Here is a 16682-nt window from a genome sequence, read left to right as displayed (position 1 = left end):
CTCTTGCCACCCCAAGATCCGTTTCCTCCTTGGCCTTCCGCCACTCTCAAGATCTGAGAGGAGATGTTTGTTAGTAGTCATGTTTGTCATGCCTTGTCATCTCCTATTTGAGCCTTAGTCTAAGTCAAATGACAACTTTTGGAGCTCCGATAGGTATGTCATGTTTTGATAGGGGAGGCTACTCATTCTAGAGTGGCTATCTGGGTGCATTTCTTTTGTTTGTCGAGTTCCAATGCGTTTTCCATGGGTACTATCTGCATTTCCCAAGTTGTCCACGCGTGCAGGACACTGTCCTTGCCAATTGAATTTTTTGGTGGCCATCTAGCATTTTTTAGGCATTTATTATGCCACGACTAGCATTAAATGTTAGTCGGCCAATATTTATGGCACTTCTAGATTTCAATAGGCCAATTTAGGGGTTTTGTGGCTATTTATAGCCATTCCCCACTTGGCAGTCATTCATATCATCATCTTCCTTCTTCCCTGACAGGTGCACACTCCAACTCTGTCATCTTTCTCCGTCTCCAATGTTGCCGTCACCATCAACCTGATCCGATGCCCTCATTGATGTTGTGGGCTGCATCTAGGGATTAATCAAACCATCATCATTGTATCAACATTCTTCTTCATTCAATGCAGTATTCCTCTCTCTCTCTCTCTCTCTCTCTCTCTCTCTCTCTCTCTCTCTCCGTGTTTCTCTTCCATTGCGCACTCTCACAATATTAGCCTACCTATGTTAGTTATGTCAGTCTGTCATCTCCTGGTTGTGAGCTCCTATCGAAGTCTAATAAACATAGGAGCTCTGGGGTTTAGATGCATTTTCTTTATTTATCGGCTTCTTGTGTGCATTCCTAGGCCAATTTCTACTTTTCATAGTCTATCTACACCTACCGGACATTGTCATTGTCATTTGGGATTTTTTCAGGGTCTCCCCTATTTTTTCTAGCATTTTTCTTCAATGACCAGCATTTAATGTTGGTCGGCCAATATTTATGGCCCCTAGGTCAGCCAATTTTTTGGTGTTTTGGCTATTTATAGCCGCACCCCCCACTTGGCAAACACACACTCTCTTTAGTCTTCAGTTTTCCATTTGCAGGCACATATTCCGACACTCCGTGCTCGGTGCTACTATTGTTATCAACCTGATCTGGTGCCCTCACTAACACTTTGGGCTGCATGCAAGGACTAATCAATCCACCTCCATTGTATTAGCATTCTTCTTTAATCCATGCAGTATTCTTCCTTCCTATTCTTCTCTCTCTCTCTCTCTCTCTCTCTCTCTCTGAGTGTGTGTGGTTCTCTATGTATTCGTGTTCCTCTTCCATTGCGCACTTTCACAGTATTCAACTCCAATGGTTGAGATAAGCTAAGATCTTCTAAGAATGGGGCTGGAGAAGGTGAGAGAATGCCAAAGAGAGAAAATTCAGAGATTATTTGCGGAGAAACCCTCTAGAATGGTTACTGCCTATCAAATCAAGCCAAGATGCAGTCGCCTACTACCTAGGCTGCCCAGAATGGCGGTCACCCCCTAATGGGCCTTTTGCTGCCTGCTGTCGCTTGATCTCCTATGGCTTCTTGCTATTGTTGCTCGCACCAAATGTCTGAATTCTAATCAAAAATCTGATCTGCAACACCTCTCTCTTTGCCACAAGCTAGAACTAATCTAAAGGCCCTCCAACAGCCCAAAAACGTTTTCTCAGTTTGCATGGGTATTTTTGCCAAATGACAACCTTTTAAACCCAATTTACAGCATTATCCAACCATTAAATTAATTTTGAATATTAGTTTCAGCCTTTCTAACCCTACCAAAAAATGAATGTGAACATCCATAATTAAATTGGCTAGGCCATTTGCAACCTAGAGTGGTCCCCAACCTCTATTGATCCTTAGACATGTTAATGCTAGTCCCTAGTGTCACCACTAATACTTATTGGCCAAACAACTGTCTTAAGGTCAAAACTAACACCAACAAACTACCAAAGCCCAACTGGCATAACTTGTCACAACTTTTGCCTTTGACACCCACTATATTCTCGAGGTCCTTGGCCTATTACCATGAAATATCTACCATATGCATGACATGTGCTAGACAACCTTTCACATTGATTTGTAACTAAATCAAATGTTATCATTAAGATTAAAGCATCTCGAAATTTCACGTCCCTGTGACAATAACAAAGAAAAAAAAAGAGGTCTTCTTGTGGGCTTGTTCATGCAACAATGCATAAGACAATATCTAACATTCCAACTCATATAAGGTTCACAAAATGGGTACAAAATGACTTGCTGCATGAAATTGAAGTAAATGGGAGGCAAAATGTTTTAAAAGAGAGTGACCTGATTGTCAATTGACTTGGATAAGCCAGTGGTGGCAAACTCAACAAGTCCACCTAAATTCAACCAACTTAACTCCCCTTCCTTGATAGAGAACTCTTGGGGCTCAAGATCGAGATTGATACATCAGATTTGATCTCTTACTGCATAGTGGTATGGAACGAGTACAATTAAACTTTGAAGGTTTGTGATCTTCTACCATCTACTCTACTTCCAATTTCCAAGCCTCATTGGTTTTCTTTGTGATCCACTGCTAAACTTTGGTGAATAATAAACAGTAGCACCTTAATCTGAAGGTGCACAGGGCCCAAACTAACCATTTGTAAAAACCTTTGTCAGCTTGTGCATTATCCACACAAATCAGTAACCCTAAATCTGGCCACCATTCAAGCTTCTTACAGCTTCAGTGGGGATTCCAAAATGTTGTAGCAAGCACAACCTACCTTTGAATGGGAACTTAAGAAAAGAAAACTATATTACTAACCATGTTGCATGATGAAGCCCCATTATCTTGTCGGCTAGGATAAATACAACCTGTGTTGCATCATCGACATTCAATGCATATCATGTTGCTTTTTGTTAGAGATCACAGCCAGGCAGGAGGCAGAGTGCAGTCGGACAGGTGTGCAGTCGGACAGGTGTGCAGTCGGACTGCACAGTCGGACTGCCACGTGGCAGTCCGACCTGTACAGTCAGTCGGCTGCATTTAATGCAGCCGACAAGGTATTTCTGGCGCCCTATTTTCTGGCAGATATCGGCTATTTATACCTGACGTTCCCAGCAGTCTTACACACTTCTCTGACGCAGATTACAGACCGGTGACGCGCAGATTCTGTCTCTGTTCACAGATTTCAGACAGCAGACAGTGCAGACTACAGCAAACTTCGAGGTGGACAGCAGGTTGCATCGTCGAGGTGGAGACACGCAGTCCAGCGCACTGCGCCCGTGTATATCTTTGTATTCAGCATTCTTTATACAGCAGATCTTCATCGTCCACTGTCTCTTTCTCTCTTCTCTCTCTGCGTTCTCTCTCTCTCAGTCCTACGCTTCCGCACCGCTGCACTCTGACATGGTATCAGAGCAGTTTTTAAGGGCTGACTGAGCGCAGAATCGACCTGAAGAGGAGTTTCCATTGCGACACAAATTTGCGTTTTTTGCGTTTAAGGGCAGACAGGAGGGCTGCGCCTTGAAACAAGGCTGAAACGAGTGTGGGCGCACAGGAAAGGAGTACAGGTGGTGGATTTGCTGCTGTTTACTACTGTTTGATGCGGAGGAAGTTTGAGTTTTCAGTCTACAAGTGCAGGTTTTGCTTTTTCATCGCCTCCGGCGGGTGAAGAAGCTTCAGGATGCGGAAGAGCCTTAGCAGGCTGAGTTTTCCCAGTCAGAGGGGGCTGCTTTTGCGTTTGTGAAGGCATTACATGTGAAAATGTCTACAGAGATGGACTTGGAGTTCCAGGCGATTATGGACCGGAAGGTGCCTATCTTACCGGCTCTTCCTACAGATCAGAAGCTCGACGGCGACAACTACCGCATTTGGCGCGTCATGATGTTGGCCATCCTTGAGTCCTATGATTTGGCGGAGTTGGTACAGGAGGAGATTGACCGGCCCTCGGTAAGAGATGAGTCCAAACTCTCTTCCGATACTCGTGCGGAGTTGGCCAAGGCCCAGTCTCATTGGGACAAACTGAATGCCAGGATTCGATCCTTTCTCTTTCTATTATGTACTACAGCCGTGATCGCTCACATCGAGCACTTGACGGTGGCTCGGGAGATATGGCTGGAGCTTGATCAAATGTACAATCGGATGACCCTGATGAAGAGGGTTTCTTTGGAGGTACAGATGCGGACCTTGTCCATCAATAAGTCTTTTTCGCTACGGGAACACATTAACAAGCTAAGGCAGCTACAGATGCAAGTTCAGAATGCGGGGAAGCCGATTTCCTCCGAAGACATGGCGATCACACTATTATCCCAGTTGCTGCCACGATTCGGTACATTTTACTCTGCCCTTATTGCTTCGGGGCGAGAGTCTACTCTTCACTAGGAAGAGTTGGTTCCTATGGTTTTGGACCAAGAGGAACAGTTAAAGGGACAGAATGCTTCCAAGTCGGAGGCGCTGACAGGTCAAGCCTCTCAGAAGAAGGGGAAGGACCAAAAGAAGAAAAAGGGGAATAACAAGTCCAAGAAGGACAAGGAGAAGGACAAGGACAAAGACTCCACATGCCATATTTGTGGAAAGACTAGCCATTGGAAGAAGGATTGCCCTGACAAAGACACGAAGGACACCAAGAAGAAGGACACCAAGGATTCTGGAGCGGTGGCTCCACCCTCATCAGCTGCATTTCTTCATCTAGCTGTCATTGAGGACGCTTCACCGAATACTTCTGATGCTGCGATGACGGCTCCCCAGGCTCGAGAGTGGATTGTAGATAGTGGTGCCTCACGGCACATGACTCCTTCATCAGATGGTGTTGCCCAGCTGCGACCCTCGCGTGGGCAGATTCTCATTGGAGACAACTCTTCAGTTTCTATTGCAGGTCGGGGTAAGATGCAGCTTATTCCGGATGGACGAGGTGGTACCCATACCTCAGAGGTTTTGCATGTACCAGGTTTAGGGTACCATCTCCTTTCAGTTCATAAGATTTGCTCCCTTGGTCTTTTGGTGGAGTTTGACAGTTCTACGATGCGAGTCCTTGATCGTGGATCGAGGAAGGTTCTCTCATCCGGATATGAGGAGAACGGCATTTATAAAGTGAAGTCTTCCACTGCCCTCTCTACTCTTCTTCTTACCTCACACTCACAGTCCGAATTATGGCATGCTCGGTTTGGTCACCTGAACTATGACTATCTTCGGAGGGCGTCACGTGGACAGCTTGTTCGAGGGTTGCCGGATATAGTGGTGAGCCAGCCCCCATGTGTCTCCTGCATTCGGGAGAAGCAGCATAGGGATGCCATTCCCCACACAGCTTCGCAGCGGTCTACTTCCCCGATGGAGCTAGTATCTACGGATCTATGTGGCCCTATGAGGAATGAGTCCCTGCGTGGGAGCTCGTACTTCATGCTGATCGTGGATGACTATAGCAGGATGACATGGGCCTACTTTTTGGCATTAAAGTCAGAAGCTTTCTCGCACTTCAAGGATTGGCTTCTCTTTGAGGAGAACCGATCAGGCCGGAAGTTGAAGACCTTGCGATCCGACAAGGGAGGTGAATTTGTGTCTAATGAGTTTGCTCGGTTTTGTGCAGATAGAGGAATTCACCAGGAGTTTGCCAATACTAATACTCCTCAAGAAAATGGTATTCTTGAACGGAAGAACCGCAGTGTGATCGAGATGGCGCGCACCATGATGGAGCACCGACAGACCCCTCAGGTTTTGTGAGCCGAGGCTGTGGCTACTGCAGTCCACATCCTCAATCGATCCCCTACTTCGGCCGTGGAAGGGATGACCCCATTTGAGGCTTATTTTGGGACGAAGCCAGATGTTTCTTACTTTCGGGTCTTTGGGTGTGATGCCTATGTTCACATTCCCAAGGCTCACCGTGATAAATTTGAAGCGGCTTCTCGAAAACAGGTATTTGTTGGCTACAGCTCCCAGTCCCAAGGCTACCGATTGTATGATCCCGTGAAGCGGGATGTGTACACTAGCCGTGATGTGCGGTTTGTGGAGGTTCCGGTTACTTCAACGGGTGAGGAGCATCCCGTTCTTGGAGATCCAGGGGAGAGTTGGGCTCCTTCTACAGTTCCACTGGAGCCCGTGCCTTTTGATTATGATTCTGTTTCTGACACAGAGTCTACAGCTCCACCGGATACCTCTGAGGAGTTACCACCGGTGGATATTCCAGAGTCTTCTGCTGATGGAGAACGACGGGGGGGCCTCCACGCTGGGCCCGTGACACACTCCGTGATTCAGGGATCGAGGGGGTTCTTGAGGAGTGGGGACCGCAGGATGATCCGCGGCGGTCACCGAGGCACCAGGCATATTCTACGGAGCTTGTTTGCTCCAACTATTGTTTGATGACCCGTGTTATGCACGATCGAGAGCCCACCTCCGTGAAGGAGGCTTTACAGTCCGCACCATGGAAGAAAGCTATGGAAGCTGAGTTGGAGGCTATTGAGAGGAATGGCACTTGGTCACTCGTGCCCCGCCCCCCGAAGAAGAAGGTGATTGGAGTCAAGTGGGTCTTCAAGACCAAATACCTCAGTGATGGTACTTTGGATAAGCACAAGGCTCGCCTTGTTGCTAAAGGTTTTACACAACGCCCAGGTATTGACTGTCATGACACTTTTGCCCCCACAGCTCGTATGGCGACCATTAGAGCTGTTCTTGCTTTGGCTGGCCATAGGAGATGGCCCGTTTATCAGTTGGATGTGAAGTCGGCCTTCCTGAATGGTGATTTGAAGGAGGAGATCTATGTTGAGTAGCCTCCTGGCTTTGGTTCTTCAGATGGGAAAGTCTACAGGTTGAAGAAGGCCTTGTATGGCCTCAAGCAGGCTCCGCGTGTATGGAACGAGAAGATTGATTCGTTCCTCCAGTCTCAGTTGGGATATCGGCGGTCCAAGGCTGATCCGCAGCTGTATGTTCACACTTCCGAGGATGGTTGTGTGCTATTTGTATTATATGTTGATGATTTGATTGTCACAGGTGATGATGCACAGCAAGTCCAAGAGACGAAGTCAGCTTTACATCGGACGTTCGAGATGACGGATTTGGGTCTACTCCATTTCTTTTTGGGCCATGAGATTTATCAGTCTCAGAGGGGGATCTTTATCTCTCAACAGAGATATGTACAGGAGCTTTTGGTGTCTTTTGAGATGGAGGATTGTCGGGCCCTCTCTACTCCTATGGATCCGAACTGGAAGGCCACTTCCCATTCAGCTTCTCCTTTGGCGGATGCGTCCCGCTATCGACAGTTGATTGGATCCCTGATTTGGCTTCTCAACACCAGGGTTGATCTATGTTTTGCTGTTGGGCTCTTGGCAGGGTTCATGAGTGAACCTAAGACGGTGCATTGGCACGCTGCTCAGAGGATACTTCGGTATTTGAGGGGGACGTCTGATTTGGGGATTCATTACCCCGCAGGGACAGATGGGTCAGATCTTGTACTTGGAGGTTAGAGCGACTCGGATTGGGCCGGTGACGTGGACCACAGGCGGTCTACTACAGGTTACTGTTTTACTTTGGGTGCAGATGTTATTTCATGGAGTAGCAAGAAGCAGCCCACGGTAGCCCTTTCGTCTACTGAGGCGGAGTATCGGGCCGCGTCTTCCACCACATGCGAGGTTGTGTGGCTTCGGAGATTATTGGAGGAGCTTGGGTGCCCCCAGACTCGTCCTACATTGCTGCAATGTGACAATGAGAGTTGCATTGCCTTGGCAAGGAACCTTGTTTTTCATGCCCGGACGAAGCACATTGAGATCCAGTACCACTTCATCCGAGAAAAGCTTCTGGATGAGACCATCACTATGGAGTATTGCAAGACGGAGGACAATCTTGCGGATTTGTTTACGAAGGCGCTTCCTCAGGCTCTACTTCGGAGACATTCCAGATCCCTCAGGCTTCTGCCCTGCCCCGGCTCTGAGAGGGGGTGTTAGAGATCACAGCCAGGCAGGAGGCAGAGTGCAGTCGGACAGGTGTGCAGTCGGACTGCCACGTGGCAGTCCGACCTGTACAGTCAGTCGGCTGCATTTAATGCAGCCGACAGGGTATTTCTGGCGCCCTATTTTCTGGCAGATATCGGCTATTTATACCTGACGTTCCCAGCAGTCTTACACACTTCTCTGACGCAGATTACAGACCGGTGACGCGCAGATTCTGTCTCTGTTCACAGATTTCAGACAGCAGACAGTGCAGACTACAGCAGACTTCGAGGTGGACAGCAGGTTGCATCGTCGAGGTGGAGACACGCAGTCCAGCGCACTGCGCCCGTGTATATCTTTGTATTCAGCCTTCTTTATACAGCAGATCTTCATCGTCCACTATCTCTTTCTCTCTCTTCTCTCTCTGCGTTCTCTCTCTCTCAGTCCTACGCTTCCGCACCGCTGCACTCTGACACTTTTTTCCCATGATGATCTTTCCTTTCTAGACTATAATAGGCCAAGATGGATCACTCACATAAGTTTCCACCATAGCTAGGTCTGTCTAGTCCCAATCCCAAGGCAGATGGGCAGGAGTAGAGCTAGCGGTGCCTATTCCCTTTTCCAGTTGCCTAATATGATCAGCGGCAAACTCGCGCCTCTTCTTTCAGACATCATTCTGGAAGTATCTCAGGTTTGTTGAAGCAGTGGATCAGTGGGTATAAGCATTATTTTCATCAGCCAGTTGCAAAGTAGTTATCAGCAGTTGGATAGAAGAGTAGTTTCAGCTTGACAGAGATTAGTAAGGCCCAGTTGCACTTAGCCCCATAAACAGTTTTGAATAGCCCACGGAACCGTGTACGACAGTGGAAGCAAACAATCAGCTAGTGGGCATATGATAAATGGGCAAACGGCAGACAGTCTGGAGATTGGCGTTTTAGATGGCTCGGACATTTCAACAGCTCAGCAGTCTGTTCAATTGCTTGATTCCCTCCTCACGACAGCCTGGTTCATTGGTTCTTGCTGTTGCTTCTTGGCTTCTTGTACACACAGCTGTGTTATGTTATTCTGAATTTATTGTGGTCTAATGCAAGATTCACTCGAAGGTGCCATGCAGTCCGCCATTTTCTTTGGAGTTACAGGAAAACATGAATTCTTTACATCAAAGCATGCCCTCTAGATAGATTCCTGTAAGGCTCCCAGTTGCTTCCTACCTTACCAGATTAGCCTTTGAGTTGTGGCATGCTCAAGTGGAGGATTTGAATGACTTGGTATTCCTAGCCTTGATTTTCACAATTATCTACCTTATCATATTACTCTATAAGTTATGGCATGCTCAAGTAGAGAATCTGTATAACTTCGTATTCCTAGGCTTGATTTTTCCGATTCTTCATTTCTTTTGAAGCTAAAGATGGAAAATTCTCCACTCGTTATAACTAGGCATTACCTTGGAGGGGTAGAGACACCTTGCTGAAATACCACCTGACATCATCCCCGTCAGATGGGCTTTTTGTCTTCGCGCGGTATTTATCTCGTGCCTCGAGCTTCTCCAGAGCCTCCTTGAGCCTTCCGAAACTGGGAGATGCTTTGGGGAAGGCGGATTCTCCAGGCATTAGAGGCATTGTATGATGAAAATCCTTCGCAGGGGAGAACTGGTGTGAGCCCACAGCCCAATTTGGAAGAACTGAACTGCAAGAATGGTACTAGGGGGAGCACTGAGCAGGGGAGAGCTACTATTAAAAGTTTCAATTTAACCACCCCTTTTTTTTTCAATTACTAGGGCTCTGCAAAACGGGGGAATCAGAAACCAGGTGAAAAAATAACACCCAGTAAATGGTTGATGATGCTTTGATGAGAGAGATTAAAAGAAACCCCTTTCGAGAGAGGCCAAAGAAACCTCAGACCTCTTTTGTGTGTGCAGAGCGAAAAAGAAGAATGTCGATCCTTCGCAGAGTACACGAAAGGGATATATCTGTTGGGACGACCGAGACAAGGCTGTCCTTTTTTGATGTTTGAACCAATACTCGCTCTGTGATTGGCATCTAAATCTCATCTCAAATCAGTTGTACTAACTTCTAAGCTCTTATACTTCAACCGTTAGATTAAGCTCTTCTTTTGAAAGTTTGAACTCACACGTCGCCCTAGCTTGCACTACGCTACTCCTACAACTTAACTATTACTATCTGACTCTTCTATAAAGCTGACTGAACGTACTCTTCTCCCCAAGGAAAAGCGCAGGCTTACGTGGCACAAAAGAAGATTTCCCAACGTGTCGGATGTAAGAACTTCAGTCATCAATGCCTTACCTAGCTCCACGTGTCTCTTTCTCTTAGGGCCTATTCACATGGCAACTAAGGACCAACTCCTAGCTCGAGGTTCACAACCTATACAAGTTACAACTACTCGTTTGGAAGCAAACAAATCTTGTTTGCACGTCTCGGCTGGTGTCTGCAGATACAACCGCATTCTTATGTATCAAAATTATTTTATCGCGATCAAGAGAAAATTTTGTGACCACATCAAACATATGAATAATAATTTTCCTAAGAATGAGGTTATTTACAACATGGCTAAGCAATGCATTCACCCATTGCCCAACCTGGTTCTATGGTTTTGAATCCCAAAGCCATGGAAACCTGCAAATTGAGCACCCAGAACGCATCATCTTGGATGGGATCCAAACACTGGTAAAGTTCATTGATGGACCCTAGCACCTCCTTGTCACATCCCCAAATAAAGAGCTACAAAGTGAGCTTGTACATCTGTTGTCTTGGTTTATCAACATTGGCCACTAGGGCATGCTTTTATGATTGTTATTGCGAAAGGAAGAATCTCATGGAGTGACAGTTAATTCTCGTGTAGATGGTGGTTGAGGCCACAAAGGACACGTGGAAGAGTGAGTCACCTAAAAAAGGACCTTTATATTTGCTTGCAAAAGAGAGATAAAGCCCCATGAATCAATCCCATCACCCCGTTTTCAAAGAAAGAGCTAAGAGGCTTGTTTTTCCAAGCCTAAAATGAAGTGCTTAACTCCCAAGATTATATCAACTAAAAAGAGCCAACAAGGGCTAGCATGTTGTTATTCTCTCTCTTGCACTGACAAATTAGGGTGCTTATGCAAGCTTAATCGAGATTATAATTTCCACCTTATTTTATGTGGATGACATTGTGCTTGTTTTGAACTCATCATAGGGATTACATCATCACTTGGATGCATTGCATTTTTTTCCTAATCTTATGAAAACCTTGGGAACAACAAGGCTATGATAATTAACATCACACATGCATGGGTGAATATATTTGAGTAACATTGGGAGTGAGTCAATGAAGTATGTGAAGGGGTGATAGCCAATGGATTGCACTTCTTCATGAGACTAAGTAGTAGAGGCACCAAGGTATGCAACATTACAAGCATATAGTTTCAAGAGCCACATGTCAAGCTTTGGCTCTTTGACATTGCAATGACGTGGACTCTCATGTATGGGTCACAGATATGGGGGCCAACCTTTTTTATACTAAAGAGGTAACCCCTGCTATATGGGATGGATGAACCAAAGGGTGAAGTTCAGATGGATGAAACTCCATGGTGAGGCTATAATGATAGTGTGCACGATTCAGAGCGGACCATCATTCCCACATGAGAGATACCACGTTAATGGTTACTAAGGACATGGTCCAAAAAATGACATTCTCATAAACTATATGGGAGTTGAGATACTACCCTTTGACACTTAGTTATTTTTGGTGGCTAATGACAAAGGGGGGTATATCATGCTAGTATGCAAATGTGTGCTTTGCTAACATTACATGGCATGAGGATTCAAGCATTTTCCCCATCTCTCCCGAAACAACTTTGTCTTATACCTAGCTTTCATGCATACCCACATCTCTCACATAGCATCTACAACACCATTGAGAAAATCCGTATATAAACACCTCTCATGTAGTGTCTGCAACACCATTGGACAATTTCATACCGCATTACACCATGTACTCCCAAAAGAACAATTTTGCCAATATAGTAATCCTTGAATCACACATGAAAATATGCTAGTTGCATAGAGAAAAACAAAGCATTCCATGTGAAGCACGTATGCCATAATCCCCATCAACAAAATTAATGAAAGAGAAAGATCTTCCTCTTCTAAAGGTTGTCAAAAAAAGCATCCAAATATCTAGTCTCTAGGTTATAAGTATTAATATGTAATGGCTTGCCACTACATGTATAGATATACACCATACCTTATGAGCTACTAAGCACCAATAAGAAGAATGAAAGAGGATTTGATATTCTTCTTCCAAAGGTCATCAAAAGGCATCCAAAAATCTAGTCTCAAAGCTTCAATTTTGTAAAGGTCTACCACATAGCAAGTAGATAGACTTAAGTTAACAAAAGATTACAATTAATACAACTAATCCTTTGATCACCAAGTGGTAACTCCTCCCACAAAGGTCTCTACACAAATACTTCACATATGAAAGGTATATTAGATGTTTGTATAATCAACAATTCTCTCTCTCTCTCTCTCTCTCTCTCTCTCTCTCTCTCTCTCTCTCTCTCTCTCTCTCTCATATATCAAAGGTTGAGGCTTAAGGGATGGTTCTCTAGATAAGGAGAGACAAAGACAAAATCAAAGAAGGCATCCACATTAAGGGAGACTCCTCCAAATACTAGGGGGGAAACCAATTATGTCCTAAGATAGTGTGGAGGATCACTTTCAAAAGATGGAGAGAAGTCATGGCAAGCTAGATGAAAGTTCCTATTTGGAAAAAATGACCAAAAGAAAGACCAATCATATGATGGGTACCACTCGAAATAATCCATGAGGAAATTTTAGGATCCATAATTGTGGTTTATGGATTCTTACTTCTAGAATTATTGGAGAATGCAACTATTCCAAAAGCATATGTATTGCATAAAAAGAGGATCCTACCATCGAAGGAGCTAAGTTTGAAGAAAGGCCCAATTAAGAAGTTTGTAAGAATGGTGATAAAGAAAAAATAATTTTGATTAAAGAGGGCGAAGTGTAAGTTAATGGTAGCATCGATATCTCAACTTGATCTTACTTTCAAGTGCAAAAACTTTAGTAAAGTATCTTTGGTGCATAAAACTAGTGTGTCCTTACCAACGTACCTTAAACTTTGTGTGCCATGTTGTTGTTCATGAAGGGAATGCAACCCAAAACATGGGTTGAGTTCAAGAAGCTATTTCCTTTAAAATTTTGCCCTAATTATTTGGGATAAGGATTTGCACTATATGGAAAAAAATGAAATATAATGAAAGGATTGAAAAGATGTTGATGTTTCTCTTATGTTTTGCACTCTCACATATTGTTCACATAATAAGTTTGGAGTGGTGCCAGGGGAGGGGGTGCTAATGCTCCTCCCCTTTGTGGTTTTGTATTGGTGGATGCTAAGTCTGGAGGGGTACACACCCACCCCCTTGATGTGTTGTTTTAGCACCTCGTCCCCCTAGTGGACATGGCCCCACAAGGTTGACTAACCCACCCTCAACCTTTTTTTTTTTTAAAGCAAGTTGGGGGTAGTTGTCTCCTTCTCTCCTTTGCTATTCCTTTCTCCTCTCTTCTCACCTCTTCCCTATTTCCTTCTTGCTTTTTTCCCCCCTCCAACTTTCTTACTTTTTTCTTTCTTCTCTTCCTTCTTCCCTTCTTGTTTGACCTATTCTCTTTTCTTCTTTTATTGACATAAAAACAAAATTGGTATTAAAAGGATAGAAATTCTTGGCATACCTGTTATGCTTGATGCATTGAAGTTCGTTTGCCTTCTTTCTTCCCAAGCTTTCTTCCTCTCAACTTGTTACTCTTTATATGATAGGGATTTCATATTAGTACTCCTACTTTGGACATTCTTTCTAATATCAGGCACGAATGGGCCCTTATTTTTCCTTTAGTCAATTGATGTACTAATTGGACGAACATGCATGGGCATTTATAATAGATTTATGGGCTACCTTTATTTAGTACATGTATGCACAACTTTTTATTTGATATAATTGGTTTAAATGAATTTTTACTTTTGGATTTTTAAGTTAAATAAATAATTTAGATGGTCTAACTTAAGAAAATATATTTACTTGGCTAATCTTATCAAACATTACCACTTTCAAAGATATGGACATGCATTAGCTAGCTAGTTTGGTTATTAGTTAGATTGTTGAAAAATAACCTTTTTTATTTTGATTGTTTTAGTGTAGTTCATGGATTGGGGTCGATGAGGATCAAGAAGGAGGGACTACACTATGTAAAAGATGAAAAGTGTTGAAAAGCAAACATTATTGTTCTAGCTAATTCTGATCATCATGAAGTTGCACTTAGGTCTACTTAGACCATTTCGTAGCTTTGATTAGGAGGCATCTTCATGTGCTATTTCTATGTTTACAATGAAAGAAGGAGGTTGGTAGATAAAAAAGATGTTTTTTTTTTGTCTATGATGATACTATAAAAGATGTCACAAAGGACAAGCCCCAGTCCTAGCATGGTTACAATTGAGAGGGTCCCACACAACATTGTATATATATGGCTACGGGACTACCAAGAGGGTTATAAGAAAGATATGGGTGCTCTTTATAGTTCTGGTTTGACCTAATATTCTACTCACACCATGCCCAAATTGACAGGCTATGGGAATTGTGGAAAACCTTTGATGGAAACTATGAATTTGAAGATGAAGACTACTTAAAGATTAAATTATTGTCTATGATGAGGAAGAGAGCTTGTGCGAGTGAGGAATGAAGATGCACTCAACATTAGTAACCTAGGCTATGCATATGAGGAGGTGGAAATCCCATGGATAAATGATGTCCCAATAAGGTTAACCAAAGGTGTCGCAAAGCCTAAAACCCACATATATCCTATGCAAGATACACAAGTCGATCCTTAGCCCTTGCTATTTGTTGGTGGAAAGGGATCTCACCCCAACAAGTTCATCTTCTCATTATGAAGAATATTTGGTGATTGACATCATTCAATGGCAAAAAGTTGGAAAACAATCAATTTCCCTATTTTACAATCTTCATCAACCTTCCATCCCTCTAATGAGCTCACATCAACTAGATTCCTTGAGTTTGTAGAGTTCTTCATTGCTACACACCTAACTATGAGCATCAACTCCTCTACCTCTAGTATTGGTGCAAGAATTAATGACCTTGGATTGACATAAGAGAAGTTAATTGTTCTTATAATGGTGCAAAAGACTTTTAGCTAATGGTTCAAGTGATCTTGCCTCAATCTCAACCATCTCCATTCAATACCTTGCACCTTATTGATGTACTCTTAGGCAAAGTGGTGAGAGTGAAAAATGATCACATTGTATAGCAATGTTGTACATTATCAACCTTTAGCTATATGCATCAAATATAATATATAATTGTGAGCATCTTTTTGTTTCTCCATGATGTTAATCTACATGTTTCACTTGTAGATTGTCTTATAAATGGATCGTTTCTTCACATTAAATAATAGAGATAGACTTCTCCCTTCACAAGGGTATTGAGCTCTCAAAACTAAGTTGAGATATGTAATAGAAAAGTGTTGATTGAAGCATTTGGGATCATTTTGTTATTAGTGAAGTTTGAAGAAACAAGAAAAATAATTTGACATCATCAGGCAACCTTTGGAGTGAATGAGAAAGATTTTTCATGTTGATTTTGTGAAAGCACACATCATAGATGCAAACCTCACCATCCTTGAAGGTAGAGACTTCGACGATTAGCAAGTTCAAAGTCCCTCTCCCCTTTCCCAACCAAAAACTGCACATGTATACACACACACATGCACAACTGCACATAGAGAACAAAGACATAAATTAAAAGTACTACAAATGATTAGGCTAGTTGATAGACAAATAAATGCATTTACATGAACTACAAAAAATACTTATGGGAGCATATCTACTAGTGGTAAAATTCACATCTATATGCCAATTAACATTGGCTCCTTAAACATGCATGTATTCAGATTACTGCACTGACATATACAGCTAATTCTTGGTAGAAAAGAAAAACCCAAGAAGGTATTGGTTATTTACTCAAGTACAAGTCTACAACTAACAACACATTGGTCCTTTTTTCTTGATTATTGATTGCAACCATGTTGAACAAAATGTAATAATAAAACACAAAATTATTGAATTATATATTTGTAAAATTATATATACTTCAAATCCAAATTTGGCTCGCCTTTCAAAAATATTTGTACAAAATATGTGGAAATACACGTACATTCTAAGCTTGATTTAGCTTAGCTACAAAAAAGAGAGCAAATTTAACTTAGAACTATGAAAGAGGCATCATCAACATGCATGCCTCACTAGTATATGTGGGGCTCCCTAAGAAGTGCATATTTGTGGAGGAGTAGTAGGATCTCCTCGTATTGGTGTACATATTGCATGTGGAGTAAATGTAATATTTTGTTGTAGTGTGTACATATACAAATACAAGGGATACCTACCTAGCATTTGGCAATTGAGCTTTACCCAATAACCTCCCACTTAAAGGCCAATACGCCCTTATGATAGAGAAACTAGTGAAGATATCATCTAATTCCCATCAACACTCTATAGTATGTAAAGTTCTCGAAAGGTAAGCTCTTCATAAGAAGATCTATAGGGTTATTATCTGTGTGAATCTTCAAGCAAAATCTATTCCCATCTTGTACTTAAAGCCCTTGGCTGCCAATTTTGCCTTATACTTGGCTTATGCATCTAATGGCAACATTTTTAGCTTATAAACCTATTTTCATGGTAATGCATGTTGC

General features: G+C 43.0%; 1 protein-coding gene across 2 annotated transcripts in view; it reads right to left on the bottom strand.

Moving 5' to 3' along the window:
- The window catches only part of SGR2 (shoot gravitropism 2 (SGR2)), a 279626-nt gene extending 269625 nt beyond the window's left edge, over positions 1 to 10001 (bottom strand). The window contains exon 1 of one of the 2 annotated variants that reach the window (XR_015691565.1): positions 9356 to 10001. Coding sequence is in view for 1 of the 2 variants with exons in the window: in XM_087682632.1 (XP_087538758.1) it covers positions 9356 to 9530 (175 nt within the window). In the remaining variant the exon portion in view is untranslated. The remainder of the gene's footprint in view (positions 1 to 9355) is intronic. The other variant, XM_087682632.1, reaches the window with a different exon arrangement.
- Positions 10002 to 16682: the final 6681 nt, after the last annotated feature.

Source organism: Lygodium microphyllum, chromosome 8 (genome assembly GCF_053477565.2).
Source record: "Lygodium microphyllum isolate KBCC chromosome 8, Lygodium_microphyllum_v1.1.10, whole genome shotgun sequence".
NCBI classification, from domain to species: Eukaryota; Viridiplantae; Streptophyta; class Polypodiopsida; order Schizaeales; family Lygodiaceae; genus Lygodium; species Lygodium microphyllum.
This window is presented reverse-complemented; position numbering and strand designations above follow the sequence as displayed.